The sequence below is a fragment of the Hemiscyllium ocellatum genome, chromosome 23 (assembly GCF_020745735.1).
Source record: "Hemiscyllium ocellatum isolate sHemOce1 chromosome 23, sHemOce1.pat.X.cur, whole genome shotgun sequence".
Classification (NCBI taxonomy): Eukaryota; Metazoa; Chordata; class Chondrichthyes; order Orectolobiformes; family Hemiscylliidae; genus Hemiscyllium; species Hemiscyllium ocellatum.
The window spans coordinates 21142891-21161257 of NC_083423.1; the positions used below are offsets into that span (position 1 = coordinate 21142891).

An 18367-nucleotide genomic window follows, 5' to 3' on the forward strand; every position below is an offset into this window, starting at 1 on the left:
ATATGTCTGTTCATAGGACCAACTGTCCCCAGCAATAAATATGTATAAGAACTTTGTTCATAACGGGATAGTCTGATCCAATATTGGAAGGGTCTACAATAGGGCTAACTAATTAAACACTAACTGTGTATAACAGGAATGACTATCACAGCACTGACTGTGTAAAACAGAACTGATCGTCCCAAGACTTGTATTTTTATGAAGATGGGAAGACTCCATTAATCTTCCAAAATGGTGAGGAGGACCTTCACTTTCAACAGATTAAACTTTTGCTAATAAGGGTAAAGAAGTGGTGTAATTTACGCATGAGGGAAACCTGAACTTAGCAACACCATTTGAACTCAACATTAAATTTAAACATATCCTATCTCAGCAACTGCAAGGAACTTAAACCACAGTGAGGAAGTCACAAATTTATGAAGAAAACATAAAGATTCTTGAAGGGAGATAAGGTGTCTTTAATTGCCATGGCGTGAAAATATTTATTCCCTAACCATTCAAAATAAAATAAACTGCAGATGACAGCAATTTCTTCTAAAAAAAAACTTCTCTAGCAGTTTACAACACCAGCTTGTTGACATTGTCATAAGACTTTTATGAATATAGAGCATAGAAATTCGCAACACAGTAAAGGCCCTTAGGCCCTCGATGTTGTGCTGATCTGTAGAATCAATCTGAAGCTCATCTAACCTACACTATTCTATTTTCATCCATATGTTTATGCAGTAGCCATTTAAATGCCCTTATAGTAGGTGAGTCTACTACTTTTGCAGGCAGAGCACTTTACACCCTTACTACTCTCTGAGTAAAAAAACTACCTCTGATCTCTGTCCTGTACTATCACCCCTCAATTTAAAATTATGTCACCTGTACTAACCATCACCATCCAAGGAAATTTGCTCTCACTGTCCATCCTATCTAATCCTCTGGTCATCTTATATGTCTCTATTAAGTCAGCTCTCAGCCTTCTTCTTTCTAACAAAAACAGCCTCAGGTCCCTCAGCCTTTCCTTGTAAGACCTTCTCTCCTTACCAGGCAGAATCCTGGTAAACCTTCTCTGCACCCTTTCCAATGCTTCCACATCATTCCTACAATGTGGTGACTAGAACTGTACATGATGCTCCAAGTGTGGCCGCACCAGAGATTTGTACAACTTCAGCATGACCTCAAGGCTTTGAAACTCAATCCCTTTACCAATAAAAGTTAACACAACGTATGCCTTCTGAACAACTCTATCAACCCGGGTGTCAACTATCCACGTACATGGACACTGAGATCTCTCTGCTCATCCACACTACCAATAATCTTACCATTTGCCCAGTACTCTGCGTTCCTGTTATTCTTTCCAAAGTGAATCACTTCACACTTTTCCGCATTAAACTCCCTTTGCCACCCCTCAGCCCAGCTCTGCAGCTTATGTATGTCCCTCTGTAACCTGCACTACCGTTTGGCACTGTCCAAAACTCCACCAACCTTAGGGACATCCGCAAATTTACTAATGCATCCTTCTATGCCCTCATCCAGGTTATTTATAAAGATTACAAACAGCAGTGGCCCCCAAAACAGATCCTTGTGGTATACCACTAGCAACTGAACTCCAGAATGAATATTTCCCATCAACCACCACTTTCTGTCTTCTTACAACTAGCCAATTCCTAATCCAAACTGCTAAATCACCTTCAATCCCATGCCTCTGTAATTTCTGCATTAGCCTAATGTGGGGAACCTTATCAAACATTTTACTGAAATCCATATATACCACATTAACCACTTTACCCTCATTCACCTGTTTAGTCATCTTCTCAAAGAACTCAATAAGATTTGATCATAACCTACCCTTCACAAAACCATGTTAACTATCCCTTTCTTCCTTTCTAGATGATTATGAATCTCTGGCTGATTATTAAAAAAAGACTATTATTATCTCACAGCAGTGGGGCTGAGTTCTAAAATCACAGTTTGACACTTTTATCAGCCTATTAAACATTAGTTGTCTTTGACATTGGATGTGGAAATAACGTTGCTTGCATTTAAAAGAGATCAAATATTTGATTTTTGTTTTTGTAAGTTCTAAATGGGCTTTCATGAATGTGAGCTTTTTAAAAAAACATTCAAATCTGCATAATTAAATTTATATCAGATTTTTAGACATTTATTTTATTCAAATCCACAAAATTTCCAAGATCTGCCCAGAGTAGATGCTGGGTGAGTTGGCACATGCTGTTATAAAGTCCAAAGGTCGGTGAATCTCGGGATGGGTTAGAGGGTATAAAATCCTTTCATCCAGCTAGGACAAAATCCTACAGAATTTTTTTTAAAAATCATTCATGGAATGTGAGCTGGGCCAGCATTCAATGCCCATCCCTAATTGCCCAGAGAGAAGTTAAGAGTCATCCACATTGCTGTGGGTCTGGAGTCATATGTAGGCTAGACCAGGTAAGGGTGGTAGTTTCCTTCCCTGAAGGACATTAGTAAACTAGGTGGGATTTCCTGACAATCTACTCGCAGTCATCATTAGACACTTAATTCCAGATTGTTATTGAATTCAAATTCCACCATCTGCTGTGATGGGATTTGAATCCAAGTCCCTAGAACATTACCCGGGTCTCTGGATCAATTGTCCAATGATAATTTTAATAGACCATCACCTCTCCTTAAACTGAGGGGGGCTTCTAACCTGATCTGCTCCCAGGGTGATTGACAATCCTAAGACTGTCTCATCAGATTGATAGTCTTAGCACTAACTTTATATATGACAGGATTTTAAGGTTAACTGGGACATCCTTGACAGTTTAATATTATGCCCAGCCTCTTCCATGGAGAACTACAGAGCTAGCTGCTCTGAATCCTATTCCAGAAACAAGCAGTGGTTTCACATGAAGTGGGATCTGGAGAAAAGGAGAAGGGTTTTGTGATCCTTTCATCTTCCCATTCTCTTTCAATTCTGGCCTGCTAACCAAACATGAATTCCACAACACCGCAAAGGCGAAGCTGAGGGCCTCAAGCAGCTTAATCTCCTCAAACAATCTGTCCCAGTACTTCCTGTGATAGTTGAGCTACCTTACAGCTACAAGCTGCCGTGGTATGTGTGCCAAGTTCCACTAGCTCCTCCACTGCACACTGTCTCAGGTTGTCAGAAAATTCACCGACAGCTGGTGGCCCTGAAGACAAGCAGCACGAGCCTTAGCCCCTCTGCAGGTGTATCGAGAAGACAATGCCATGACATGTGGACTACATGGTGAGGTATCTGATGAAGGAATGAGACCTACACGCTGTGCTATATTCACTGATATTAAATAAAGATCATCAATGGTTTATTGGGCAGGTATGCACATTTTTTAAAAATCTTGATCAAAGTTTTCAGATTCGAACTGTAAACTATGTATCTTTTCCTTTTAATACTGTGTTTTCTTCCCTGACCTATCATTATTACCTTCACTGATAAACCCGGTTGAAAAGCTATTCTCCAAACATGGGATGCTGTTAAAGAACTGCAGAGAAATGTGGGCAGTCAGGTAACTAAGCAGAAAATAGAGTCGAATTCTCTTCCCCAATCCCAGAGCCTTTTGAGGACAGAAGGTTCTGGGCCATCTTACCTCAGCCTGGCTTTAGTCTGCTTCCTGAGGACAGGCGTGTTAGCATCACTTTCCTCTTGGACACACTGCAGCGAGGGCGATCGGCTGTGTGAGCTCCGTGAGCTAGCAGTACTCTGCTGACCTCCCTCGGCACCCTCCTGCATGTGCGCCAGTAACTGCGGTGGCAGACTCCTGAGGGATGGCACGGGTGAGTGGGATGTCCGGCTTGGGAGGTTGTTGATGTTGTTGTCACTGGTGGATCGCAGCAGAGTGCGCGGGGAGGAGAGGGCACCTCCGCCTGTTCGTCGCCTGTTGGTGTAGCTTGGGGTCTCTCTGAAAGGCACTGAAATTTACAGGAATATTAGTGTCCACGTCTTCAAAACATGTGCAAATGGCACCTCCCTCATAATGCCAAATGACTGACCCCACCCTCTTCCACCAACATCAAATATACATGAGAGTAACGAGGGACAACTTCACCACTTACTTGCTAAATTACCATTTTATTTTATTTTTAGGATTACAATAGTAAACATCACAAGGTGGGATCAGACTCAGGCCTGAACCTATCCTATTTTATATCCACATATGTACATATTGCAACAGAATTATATGGACAAAGCAAAATCTTTCCAGGGTCATGAACCTCAGGCAGTGCATGAGGTAAACCTGGTTCCACTCTAACCATCATCCTCTGTGTATTACCTTCATTCCATTCCTACCTGGCCTAAATTAATCCTTGTCACTTTCTAATTTACAATCTTGGTATGAAAGTGGCAATACTTATTGCTGCTGAAGATAATATTGCTGCTACTAGAGTGATACAATGCACTTGACCATTCAGTCCATCTATCAATACCTCATACATATTCTACCAAGTGGGGACTTTCTCAACCTTCAATCTATTCCATTAGCCCACGTACATTGTACCCATCATGCACTGTACTCACCCATTTAATGTCCTCTCCCAACTCACCTATATTTTACCCTATCATGGACCTATTTAATGTTCTTGTTTTCCTCTCCACAATTATATCATTTTGAGATGTTGCTATGGCCGAACCAAGTTTTCTCTGTGTGATCTGGGGTGTCCATTGGCCAATTCACTTGGCTGATCTGCTTAATTGCCTTGTCCAGCCCACTGAATCGTGCTTTCAGCTGTTGCCCCTGTAAGGGTAACAACACTAACACTTCACCTCCTGTTTGAAATGTTCTGATTTCAACATACTTAGCTGCACACTCTTTCACTTTTGTCTGAAAGTTTTAAATGCTTCTGTGCTGCTTTGCAGGCTCTTGTGAGTCTCTCCAGAAACACTGACACATAATCTGACAGATTGTTTGAAGAATAAAGGGTTGTTTTTCCGCTTGATTACTTTATGTCCTGAAATTTTCCTTCCTGAAAATATTTCCTTGATAAATTTTAATAGCCTTATGATTCAATGACCTTGGATTGAACCTGGTCGATTCATTTGGCAAGGTTTAGATAGTAAGTATCTGAAAATCAAAACATTTGCTCCAATCATAGGGATTTTCATGAAAATATGCTTTAATTGTTGTCTCAAGAGTTTCATGGTACCTCTATAAAGCTTCAGTGTTTGCAGAGGATATGTTGTAGTTTTCACCTGTTTATATCATGTTTCATATTGTGTGCTGAAAGATTTTATACTTAAAGACTGGATCAACTGGGCTTGTACTCACTGGAATTTAGAACAAGCGGGGGAAATCTCATAGAAACATATAAAATCCTGATGCAGAAAGAATGTTTCTGATGATGGGGAAGTCCAGGAATATGGGTCACGGTCTAAGAATAAGGGGTAAGTCATTCAGGATCAAGGTGAGGTTGAATGTCTTCACTCAGAGTTGTGAATCTATGGAATTCTCTCCCACAGGACACTGCTGGGGCCAATTCATTAGATATATTCAAGAGGGAGCGGGAAGTGACCCTTGCACCTGAAGAGATCAAGGAGTACAGAGAGAAAGTAGGAATAGGATATTGAACGTGCATGATCGGCCACAATCATATTGAATGGTGGTGCTGGCTCAAAGGGCCGAACGGCCTACTCCTGCATCTACTTTCTATGTTTCTAAGTTGGTCCAATTGTAGTTTTACTGGCAGTCCACAGTGAGTAGAAACTTGAATTAATTTTCCATCAGTACTTTAGCTGAGATGATCCTCAAAGGAATGGATTTTGGGAAACATGTTGTCATATCCATGGTAATAAGCATAAAGTAGTGTCCCATTTTCTATTAATATCCTACACCATCTGCCTGCTCTCTATTGAACAGTTCCTCAAAAAATGCTAGGATATCCAAGATGCTGGTGTGATTGCATTTTGAGGTTTTCCCAATCTGCTCAGTAAAAGTATTTATTTCTCAATGCTTGAGTTTTCCGTATTCCTACGTGTCCTGTCTGAGGAGTTTCATAAGCTACCTACTCTATCTCTTAAAAATATTACTGCAGTACCAGTACCAAACAAAAAAAAAATGCCTCCAGGTTTACAAGGATTTCTCCATCCCCTCATCAGAGTCACATTTTAGAACTCCTTCAGTACAATTTTCAGTGTGGGTAGATTGTATGAATTTGTCTAATTGCAGATATGCTTTCTGCACCTCAGTTAAAGAATTACAAAACACTTCTTTTGAATTATCCTCATCTTTAAAGAAACTTTCAATGACGCTAATAGACCATATGATATAGGACCAGAATTAAGCCATTTGGCCCATTAAATATCTGCTTGTTTTATCACTAATTTGATTAATTCAATCATTAACTTTCAATGAGCTCTCTGGAGGCAAAACTACATAATTCTGTTTGAGTAGTCCTTTTTTCTCTTGATGTAATTTTGGATTTAGCTGTATCACTTGAAGAAGAGATTACATTTCTTCTTAACAAAATCCCTTTATATTGCTCATTTATATTCATTTCACCAGCACTCACAGCAGTGTTTATCTTTGGTCTCATATATATAGTTAAAGTGAGAGTTTAATATGGTGCATTCCTATGCTGGGCTCCTTTTTTGGAAACCTTCTTACAAAACTCCAGTAAGTCCCCGGGGCTTCCCATGCAGCTTTCTGCACTCTGAACAAGGGTGTCCCAGCACCTTCCTTTCCAGTTTGAGGAGGACGTCTTTGGGCCTTCCCAGCTGTCATCTCATTACCCTTGCTGCTTGCCTTCCTTTCAGTCTCTCACCATCCATCCTTCTTAGCTTTATGGGGTTTGCAGAAAAAAAGTTTAATTTTATAGATTAACATATAATTATCAGTTATCTTCACCACACGTCCTGCTGTCACTACCATCTGGCCTTCAAAATGAATTCTAATTATGGGAGTAAGTGACTTTTAAAAATTCTTTCAGCAGAATAATATTTCTGAGAGCTTCATACATAGCACTGGCTCCTAATGCCCATATCTAAATGTCAAAATTACTTTCCTTAACCTTTCAAATTCAATGTAAGTCTGCCCCAGGCAGTTTCCTGATGTTCTGAAACTTACTTTTGCCTGTATGCCTCAGGCAGTAACTTATACACATCTAAAATGACCTCTATTAATGCATCATAATCTATGGAAGCCCCCTCTGATAAAATGATGCACAAATCTTATGAATTCCATTGTCAAGCTGCTTTGCATGAGAAGTGCTCAGGTTTCCTCTGGGCCATTTCATTTGTTTTGCTAACATTTCAAACAACATTAGGAATACCTCCACACACCACTTTCATCAAATATTAGTAGAGCAAAGACCAATTTAAACATCTCCTTCCTGGACTTTCGGTGAAGGTATAGCTTTCCTCATCAGACATTTTTAATGGATCTGAGGCTCCTCTATAATAATAGATTAAAGTGGTGCTGGAAAAGCACAGCAGGTCAGGCAGCATTCAAGAAGCAGGAAAATTTGTGTTTCGGGCAAAAGCCCTTCATCCTGATGAAGAGCTTTTGCCTGAAACGTTGATTTTCCTGCTCCTCAGATGCTGCTTGACCTGCTGTGCTTTTCCAGCACCACTCTAATCTTGACTCTGATCTGCAGTCCTCACTTTCGCCTACTCTGTAATAATACTCTCGCCTTCTAGGCCAGTAATGTCTTTCTTTCACCTGAAATCTATTCCAGCCTCATAACTGCTTTTTTTTTTCCATTTTCTTCTCTCATATTTTCTTAAAAAATTCTGTTGTCTTTTTGATCTGAAGCTGCTTCATGTGAAATTGAATTCTAATAAAAAACTGAAATGACTCACTTTCCATTGTAACTGGGGCCGTTTGTATTTCCACTGACCCCAAATGCATTGCCAGTATACCAGTTATCTAAGGTTTTGCAGGCAATGCCACATTTAACACCCTTGCCAATCCTTCTAATTTAGTGCCATCGCCATAAATCATAACCCTAAATCATTTAATGGCATATCAAACTTTTAATTTCAATGTGTTTTATTTTTATAAAAAGGGGACTGTCACAGCCATAAGTGACTGGGTTAGTAAATTCACTGACTGTCTGGCTCAATCCTGTGTGGACACAGGGAATCTCAAACCTGTACAGAGGCAGAGAAATGTCAGAACAGAAAAACTGAAAAGGAAGAGATAATGAGAATTTAACTACAGAATGCACTGTCAGCAGGGAGCCATTTGTTGCAGATATGTTTGTGTTTTACCCTTCCAAAGATATACAAAAAAAACGATGATAGCAAATTTCAATCTGAGTCTTTGTGTGTGAGTAGCCTGACACTCTAGGGTATGGATCAGTGTATATCATGAAGATCACAGTTTGAGAACAGCTATTAAACATCGCTGCACAACACATAAAGAATGGAAACATTTTCTCTCTCACTCTGAGTGCTGCCAGCTATCCACTGGGGAAAGAAACCAGGATGAAAGGATTTCAATTAACCTGAAAAGTCAAGAATCTCAAAACCAACTGTTAAATCAAAGACAACATTACCAGTAACAGCTATGAGACCATAAAATATAGGAGCAGAGTTGGGCCATTCTGCCCATCAAGGCTGCTTCACCATTCGATCATGACTGATCATTTTCTCGACCCCATTCTCTTGCCTTCCCCCCCATAACCACAGTAACTGCCACAATATTCAATCTACTCTTCACAAATGACTCAGACTGAATATGCATATTCTTTTATAACTTTTATCATTTATTGACTCACTTCTTATTCATAATCAGTGTGAATGTGATTGATGATATTACTTCACAAGGCTAGCAACTAATAACCTTTCTTTTCTGTTAACTCAAGATAGTCTTGTTAAATTGGCTCCTTTTATACATACATTCACTTGGTCAGACAGAATGGTACTCATAAGGGAAGAGATCCTTTTCGATTAATCTTGTTCCGACCAACTGAGGGGACAGGTGATTTGGGATATACACCCCACAACTAAAATGAATTTGTAGAACCTCCCTCAGAGACTGGTCATAACCATCTAGGATTCTTATTCCACCTGCAAGAAAGATTTAGGTGTTGCCAATGTCATCTTGACTTTACAATCCAAGAAACCAGCTATCCATCCTGTTATTCTTCATCCATTACTGTTATTCTCCATCCATATTCATGTTGTCCATGTCCAGGATCCAAGATGAGCCCCAGATATCGTTTCAACTGAGGCAGGAAGAGGGAACTGATTATCAAGCTTCACTGTTCTACCAAGCTCACTATTGGTGTAAATGCATTGATTTAATTGTCAAAATGGCCAACTGAGTTCTTTGGATATCTGTCCAGAGTAAAAGTAATATCCACCAGGCTTAATAAACTCCAAATAATCCAGTTATTATAAACAAAAAGTTATCCTTAAAGCAAATGGAAATGACTGATGAACCGGATTTGGAATTATAATCACACAATATAGGAGCAGAGGTAGCCTTTCAAGCTTGTTTTACCATTCAATAAGATTATGGCTAATCTGTCTGTGTTTTGAATACCACAATCACATCCATCCCTGATGACCTTTGATTTCCGCTCCACCCCCGCCCATTATAAATCTATCTACCTCTGCCTCAAAGTTATTGAATGAGCACCAAACCCCACCCATCCTGGGTTTCGATCAAGTGCTTGTTGACAGTACACATGCTGACCACAATCTACTCTTCTCATGGTAGTGGGGGTGCCAGTCAAGTGGACTATTTTCCCCTGGAAGCTGTGGAGATCCTTGAATGTTGCTGGAGCTGCACTGATCCAGGCCAGCAGAGTCAGTCCACCTGTCTTCTAAATGGGGGAAATAAAAACGATTGAGGAAGTCAGGTGGTGAGTTATTTGCCACAACTTCTCTGACCCACTGCAGCAGTTACTTTGTTTAATGCATCTAATTTAGTTGATAGTCAACAGTGACACTCAGGACTTTGGTGGAAAATCATTCAGCCATTGTAATCTGTTAGGTGAAATAGGGAGGGAAATAGGGAGATCATTCCATTGTATTTGTAGGCCAAATGTTACTGACCACTCAATATCCCAACCCTGATGGCTGTCTCAATGCAGCCTTGAACCACCCTTTTACCTGAAAAGTTCCAAATGGCCTTGACCACTGAAACCATCGGTGAACATGCCGACTTCTGAATTTACAAAGATGATGGTGCCCAGGCAGGGAGGAATTCCCTCAGCATTGTTCTCGGGTTAACACTCACAACTACAACTTTTTTTAACCTTCACTTTTGAAATTCAATTCCTTTGTCCATGTTTGAACCAAAGCTTCAATCATGTGGGCATGGAAAATCCCGGCAAAATGCAAACTGAGTATCAGTGGACACGTTTTGCTGAATAAATGCCACTTGATGGCATGGCCAATAAATTTTCCACCACTTTTCCAAATGATAGAGAGTAGGCTGATGAGATGGTAACTGCATTTGTCCTACTTTTTTATCCACAATATTCCTGAGCAATGTTCCACTTTGTCAAGTAACTCCTGTCATGGAACATTTTGGCTAGCACAAGTCTTCAGTGTGCACTTGGTATGTTGTTGAGGTTCATACCCTTAATTGTGTCCTGTCATTTCTTGATGTGTCTTTGAGTGAATCAAAGTTGCTGGTCTCTGATGGTGGGGATCTCAGGAAGGGGTTAGATAGATAATGTACTCAGCATTTCTGAATGAATATTGTTGCAAATGCTCAGCCAAAACGTCTGCACACAAATGCTTCAATGACACTGGTGAAGTATCTTCTTTCTGTTCACTATTTGATTACCTAATACTATTAATGATTGGATATGGCAGAACTTCATCACTTGTTTCATGTGGGATCACTTGATTCCATCGATAGTATGCTGTTACTCCTGTTTGGCTTATATGTTGGCATGAGTGTAACTTCACTTGATCGGCACTTTATCTTAAGGCAACCCATGACTGTTCCTGACTTGCTCTTTGATGTTCCTCGTTGGATCAGATTAAGCAGGTCCAGTTCTTGGAGCCTGATGGTAGTAAGGGTTATGATACGCTATGAGATGATAGATTATGGTCAAGTACAATTCGGAGTCCTAGGTTCATGGACGCTGAGTTCTGAGCTGTTAGATATCTTTTGTGTTTAGCATAGCGTTCACCCTGGGCAACATGATGGACGCTATTCGCTGTGTAAAGTCAGGCCTGTGCTTTGTCACTTCAACCAACAGTGACCTAGACAGATGCATCTGTAATAGGTGGAATGATGAAACTTCGGTAGGATATATATTGTTATTCATTCAAAAAGCCAGTTTGAAGCTATGTTCTTAAGGTTCGTCCTACTTGGTCAGTTGTGGTATTCATGATGAAGATTCATACTATGAGGATATTTTGTGTTTTTATTATCCCAAGTACAAATGGTTTTGAACATGGAGGAGTACAGTAGATTGAAATCAGCAAAATGTCTCCTTGCCTATGTTTGACTTGATTCCATGAAACTTCATGTGGTCCACAGTCAACTCCACTTTCACTTCTTCCCAATGTTAAACCAATGCACTATTACTTGCAGTGGTTCTGTCCTGCCAGTGGGACGAAGATCATTGACACAAGGGAAATATGGACACAGCATTCCACACTGCTACTGGTGCTGTAAGTTTAGCCTACTTCTGATCAACCTCCAATGCAACCTGCACTGACTGACAGTGCAGGAAAGGGAATAGTGTATACTCAAAACATACAGAGTGTTATGATCATCACTTCAATCTGCACCCAATGCTAGTTAACCTGCCATTTCTGACTACACGCATTCTGTTATCACTCTCTTTTGTAGGTCCTGTTAATGCTCTCTCTTAAACTTGCATAAAAGACAGAAACCATCCCCACTTCCACTTGTGCTATTTAAAGGTATCAGTTTAATAACTGTTGACTTTCTGTCACTGCTCCAAAGTTGGTTGAAATCCTGTGCAAGCTTTGCAGCCTAGGTGTCTGTGTAAGGGAACGTTTTGACTCAAGTCCTGATTTATAGAGATTGCTGATACAGTGCATTGTACAATGGGTGCTGCATTGGGTAGGAAATGGCTTTTGTAGATCTATTCATTGACTTTGATCACTTGTACGAGATCAATGATATTTTTTTCTAACACTGCAACAAGTTCTTTGACCAGACTCTTTGTATTCTCCCTCAATTAGCTCCCAATCCCTTCAAAGTGTACTACCGACAGCTTACTGATTCCTGTGGAAGCATCATCTCTTTGTTTCTTTCTACAACCTCTATTATTGAATCAGCAAATCTTTCCTCTCTTTGGCCTACTAATATTTTCTTAATTGTTAAAGCATTTTCAGAAACACTTTCAATATATCTGCTGAAGCCAGGATGCACCTTCACTTTAAGAGGTGCAGGTTGACTTTAAAAATATATAGCTCACATTAACTGTGTTCTAAAAATCTACTACATAGCTCATTAGGGCGACATGGTGGCTTAGTGGTGAACACTGCTGCCTCACAGCACCAGTGACCGAGGTTTGATTCCAGCCTCGGGCAATTGGCTGTGTGGAGTTTGCACGTTCTCCCCGTGTCTGCATGGGTTTCCTCTTGGTGCTCCAGTTTCCTCCCACACTCCAAAGATACTCAGGTTAGGTGGATTGGCCATGGAAAATTACCTGTCATGTGCAGGCTAGGTAAATCAGCCATGGCACATGCAGGGATAGGACGGGGGGAATGGATGTGGGTGGGATGCTCATCAGAGGGTCAGTACACACTTGATGGACCAAATGGCCTCTTACTGCACTGTCGGGATTCTATGATAATTCATATATTTCAAAATATATAGTTTTAGGTATGAAAGCGGATTTGGAATTATTTTAAATGTAGTTGAATGGAACTATATGATAGCAAAACTGATAAACAATCCTGAATTAAATACAACTCAAATAAACCTAGGAAATTACAGTTCAAATTGCATGTTTAATGAGGCCAGACTTGGAAGGAAGAAGATTTGTAAAGCAGTAATCTACCTCTGGACTTCTTGTAAAGATAGAGCTGAGATCAGCATTCTTTAGAATGTCTTTGCCCAGTTGTGTAAACCTCTGAAGTCTATGCACGGCAGCACCTTCCGAAACCAGTGGGTGATGCTGGGAGTGATGTCAGAATGCACATGCACAAAACTGCAACCCTGCATGTGCCATTCTGACATCACTCCCAGCATCACCCACGGGCGGCACAGTGGTTAGCACTGCTGCCTCACAGCGTCAGAGAGCCAGGTTCACAATCCCACCTCGGGCAACTGTCTGCGTGGAGTTTGCACGTTCTCCCCGTGTCTGCATGGGTTTCCTCTGGGTGCTCTGGTTTCCTCCCACAGTCTAAAGATGTGTGGGTTAGGTGAATTGTCCATGATAAATTGCCCGTAGTGTTAGGTGAAGTGGTACATGTAGGGGAATGGGTCTGGGTGCGTTGCTCTTCGGAGGGTCGGTGTGGACTTGTTGGGCCAAAGGGCCTGTTTCCACACTGTAAGTAATCTAATGGTGCGTGGAACCTGTGAGACATTCTTGAGAAGGAACACTGGATCTTCCATTTATTGCCTGCCTCACTCACTTGCTGAAATGTAAACACCACTCAGAAATTTAACTCAGGATACTACCAATAATGATGACCTGCTGAGATTCTCCAGTGCTCACTGTTGGATTATTACAGGTGAAGCATTGCCCACCCTTCATCACACTGGTTATTCTTGGGTCATAAAAAACTGTACTGTAGGTCCCTACTTTTTGGAAACAAGTAAAATATGGTTTATAAATGTTATCTGATTGGTTTGATGCATTGATGAATGTGCTTTTGAAAATGAATTTGAGGCAAATTTGAACTGTAACCTTTCTGAACGTGAAACGTTAACTCTGCTTTCACTCCACGGGTGATGTGCTGAGTTTTTCTGCGAATTTCTGCTTTTGTTTCTGATTTTCAGATCTGTTTTTGAACTGTAACCTAACTAGTGAAATTTTATGATGACTTTTGGGTGCAATTTCCCGTTTGTGGGGATGCAGATTCTTTTTCTGAGACGACACAGATTGGAAACTACCAGCTTCCATTGCTGGAAGGTGGCATCGTGCAGCACACTGAGGACCTCTAGTGGAAGTATTGCAATCCATCCCTCAAATGTGACAGAATCCTGATCACTGTAGGATAGCGATGCAAGATCAGAAAATGTATTGCTAGTGCAGAATTACTGAAATGCATGCTTCTCATTATGTTAGATTACAGAGGTTTATGGTAAATGTCACGCTTAGTAGATAATACAGTTCAGAATCAAACAGAACATGGTAAACACAGAAGACCTGAAGAAGGTCTTCACGGCTCACGGCTGGCCCTCCCTCACAGGGAGACCCTCATTCTCTCACCCAGGTCACTATTTAACCACCCAGCCACACACCTTCCCCATCCTTAGCTTCATCCTGTTTAAACAGCCTCTCTAAGTCATCGCTACTCCGACCCCTCTGACATTCCTGAAGAAGGGCTCATGCCCGAAACGTCGACTCTCCTGCTCCTTGGATGCTGCCTGACTGCTGCGCTTTTCCAGCAACACATTTTCAGCTCGAAACACCGAAGACAGCTGGAAGAAACACAGAGGCAAATAATGTGGAAGAATGGACTCGTGTGTCAGGTAAAAAAGGGACATTAAAGGGGTCAATCTTTGGTTAAGTGTTGGTTTTGTTGAATTTCCCAAAGGGTATTTCTCTGTGAGATCTCTCACCATATCTTGCAAACTCTCATGAACTGCCTATGCTGACCCTAAGGCACTACTTGTCCAATTCCAGCCCCACCATATTACTCGCCTTTTCCAGAACAACTCATCACTCATAGGATATCCGCTGAAAGGCAAATATCCATGCACCTGTGCCATCTTGGAAAGGCCAACATCCACCCAGACAAGTGCAGGCAATCTTTCGTTGCCCTTCACTAACAACGCAATGGCACAGCATCACAAAGTCAAGGTGCTCACGGCTGGCCCTCCCTCACAGGGAGATCCTCATTCTCTTGCCCAGGTCACTACTTAACCACCCAGGCACACACCTTACCCATCCTTAGCTTCATCCTGTCTAAACAGCCTCTCTAAGTCATTGCTACTCTGACCCCTCTGACATCACTACTAGAGGACCACAGATTGTCAATGTCCCTTAAGGGAACACCAAATACAGGCAAAAAATCAGGCAATTCCAAACAAGAGCTTGTACTGGTAGCCAGTAAAAATGAACACAAACAAAACCATTGGAAGATGCAGTTCAGCTGGCAATGTAAACTGAATGCTGGAGTGATGACCAAGGACAATCTTACATTTCCTGATTGTCTGTGACAGTTAGCTCCGAGCCACTGGACACGGGTGTCAATCAGGCCCTGTCTGGCTGGCTGTACATTACGCAGCTGAGCTCTGTCAGGGACAAGGAGAGCTTCCTCCACTCTCATGTTCTCATCCTCCTCCTTGGCACACTGGACCCATTCGCCTAGTTCCTCAGCATCTCTCACATCATCTCGTTGCCTGCTCCAATCATGAAGAGGACAAAACACAAGAATGACACGGCACATTCTGTCCTGACTATATTAGATACGAGGCCCCCTCAACACCCTGCCAACACTCTCTCCCCCCTACAAGCTCCACCAAGGCGCTGTTTGAAGTATGGGCCGGGGGGGCGGGGGGGGGGGGGGGGGAGTTGTGCAATGATGTCACAGGCCACAGTCACAGTGAGTAGCTCTTGCTTCCAGTAACTAGCCTTGGAACACACCAAGGCACTTAGCAGCACCAGTACGTGTAAAGACCTTGTCCTTTTATCATTAGATTTTTAAAAAATTATGGGCTGAAGTGAGAAATAATTGTTTAAAAACATGAATTTTAAAGGATTGCTGCATGATTTACAAAGCTAGAAACTTGACACGCTCTGAGCAAGTATAGTGCTGGTTAGATAAAGAGCAAAGACCTAGCAACCCTGTCTGATATCACAGATACAGCATGCACAATGTACAGAGGGAAGCTCCAATTATACTAGAGGGCATAGGTTTAAGCTCAGAGGGGAGAGATACAAAAGGGTTCAGTAGGGCAATCTTTCTCATTGGTTGTGAGTATCTGGAACAGGCTGCCACAGGTAGCGATGAAAGTGAATACAATTTTGTCATTTAAAAAACATTTAGGCAAATACATGGATGGGATAGATATGGAGGGGTATGGACCAAATGCAGACAAATGGGACTAATTTAAATTGTAAAAACTACTGGCATGGGCAAGTTGGACTGAAAGGCCTGTTTTCATGCTGCAGATATCTATGACTGTATGACTTTGTGTCCCATTAGACATCCCAGGGCAGGTACAATAGAGATTTGATAGAGAGTAAAGCCCTCTCTACATTTTGCCATGGGAATTGGTTTAGCTCAGTTGGCTGGATTGTTGGTTTGCAGAACAGTGTGATGCCAACAGTGTGGGTTCAATTCCCGTCACCAGTTTGAGGTTACCGTGAAGGACTCTTCTTCTCAACCTCTTCCCTCACTTGAGGTGTGATGGCCCTCAGGTTAAATCACCACCAGTCACCTTGCTCTAATGAGAAGGCAGTCCCTATAGTCTGGTCAGACTATAGCAACACAACACTTTACCATCCAGCCTTGGGTAAAGCATGGATTATTTACAAAGTAAAACTCTCATTACACTGAACACTGACAAAACAGCAGAATCACAGGTTAGATAAAGAACAAATTTCCCTCCACAGCATCTCATCAATTTCTTCAGTTCATGTAGAACATGAGAGGCATAGATAGAGTTGATAGTCAGAGACTATTTCCTAGGGCAGAAATGGCTAACACGAGGGGTCATAGTTTTAAGCTAGTTGGAGGAAAGTATAGAGGGGATGTCAGTGGCGGGTTCTTTACACACAGAGTTGTGAGAGCATGGAATGTGTTGCCAGCAGCAGTTGTGGAAGCAAGGTCATTGGAGACATTTAAGAGACTACTGGACTTGCATATAGTCACAGAAATTTGAGGGTGCGTACATGAGGATCAGTGGTTGGCACAACATCATGGGTGAAGGGCCTGTTCTGTGCTGTACTGTTCTATGTTCTAAGTTCTATGGTTTAAGTATGTAGTAAAGCTCCCTGACTGGGTTTGACAGAGAGAGTAAAGCAACATCTTTACTCCATTCAACAATTCCCAGGATAGGTAAGGCACGGTTTGATACAGAGTAAAGTTTTCTCTGTCCTGTCAAGTAAACCCAGGTTGACTGCAGCAGGGGAAATGTTTCCTCTACTCTCTGACCTACCAAAAACTGACTGGGAAGGTGGACCACAGGTTAGAGACAAAATAAAGCTTCAGTACACTCTCCTTTCAAACACTGCCACAGCGTTAACGTTTTGATGTAAATCTCGGCTCCCATTCTCTGTCTCAGTAAACAGGGATAACTATAAAACTGGGCTGGAGTACAGAGTAAAGCTCTATCCTCACAGCCACAACAATATATCCACAGCAGGTGCCACATGTTAGATATAAAAGAAAGCTCATTTTGACCTATTCCATGGAACATTCTCAGCAGAAGTGCAGCTTGGATTTAATGTGTACTAAATTTCTCTTTGCATTGTCCAATCCAACACACTCAGAGCAGAATCATGCCAGCAATGTTATCAGGTCCAGCCACAGTTAACTTTTCACAGGTAACTTTTAACTGCAGCAGATTCCTCCAAAGTCTCCATTTTAAATAGACACGTTCAGAGAGTTCCAGAAGCAGGGGAATTGTGGTGCAGAAATGAATATCTAATGGTTTGTGCTCCAATCACGTCACACCTTACTCTTCAAAATTTTGGTGGATACAAGCCGAGCCTGTTCACGCTTTCCTCTGAAAGGCATTCCAGGCATTCGTCAAATAAAGTTTCTTTGAAATGCTCGAATTTATGTTTTCTCCTTCCTTAAATAACGGGGCCGATATTGTACCCACATGGAACACAGCAAATTCCCCAATTGGATTCAGGAGAAATATTCTCTTTGTGAAAAGTTTCAGGTCATTCAAGTCTGGAAACTAATTTGTTTAGTTAAAAACCCCAGTTGCCTGTCTAATCAAAGCTCAACAGATACAATAACAATTAAGAGCACATTAAATTAATATTTATGTTTTAATGAGGAAAACAAGATGACATACACTACATATTTTCAATAATGATCCAAGATTGAATGACCACTGTCACCAATTCCCATGGTGGGAGCAGGGAACTGCCAATAACCCAATCTGTATGAACCTCTCCCGTTAATGTGTTTGCTCATATCCAATAGCCCTGAACAGAATTACAGCAGATGTCTTTATGCAATGACAGTGAGTTACAGAGGAAAGGCTGACATTTGCTGTCTATGTGTAATTGTCCATAGAAGGTAATCATGGGCTTTCTAATTGACACATTGATATCCTTGGGGCTCATG

At 41.4% G+C, this 18367-nt stretch overlaps 1 protein-coding gene across 1 annotated transcript in view; it reads right to left on the bottom strand.

Annotated features, from left to right (window-relative positions):
• The window catches only part of shank3a (SH3 and multiple ankyrin repeat domains 3a), a 994510-nt gene that overhangs the window by 483631 nt on the left and 492512 nt on the right, over positions 1-18367 (bottom strand). The window contains exon 11 of the mRNA XM_060842760.1: positions 3597-3918. Within this exon, the coding sequence (XP_060698743.1) occupies positions 3597-3918 (322 nt within the window). The remainder of the gene's footprint in view (positions 1-3596; positions 3919-18367) is intronic.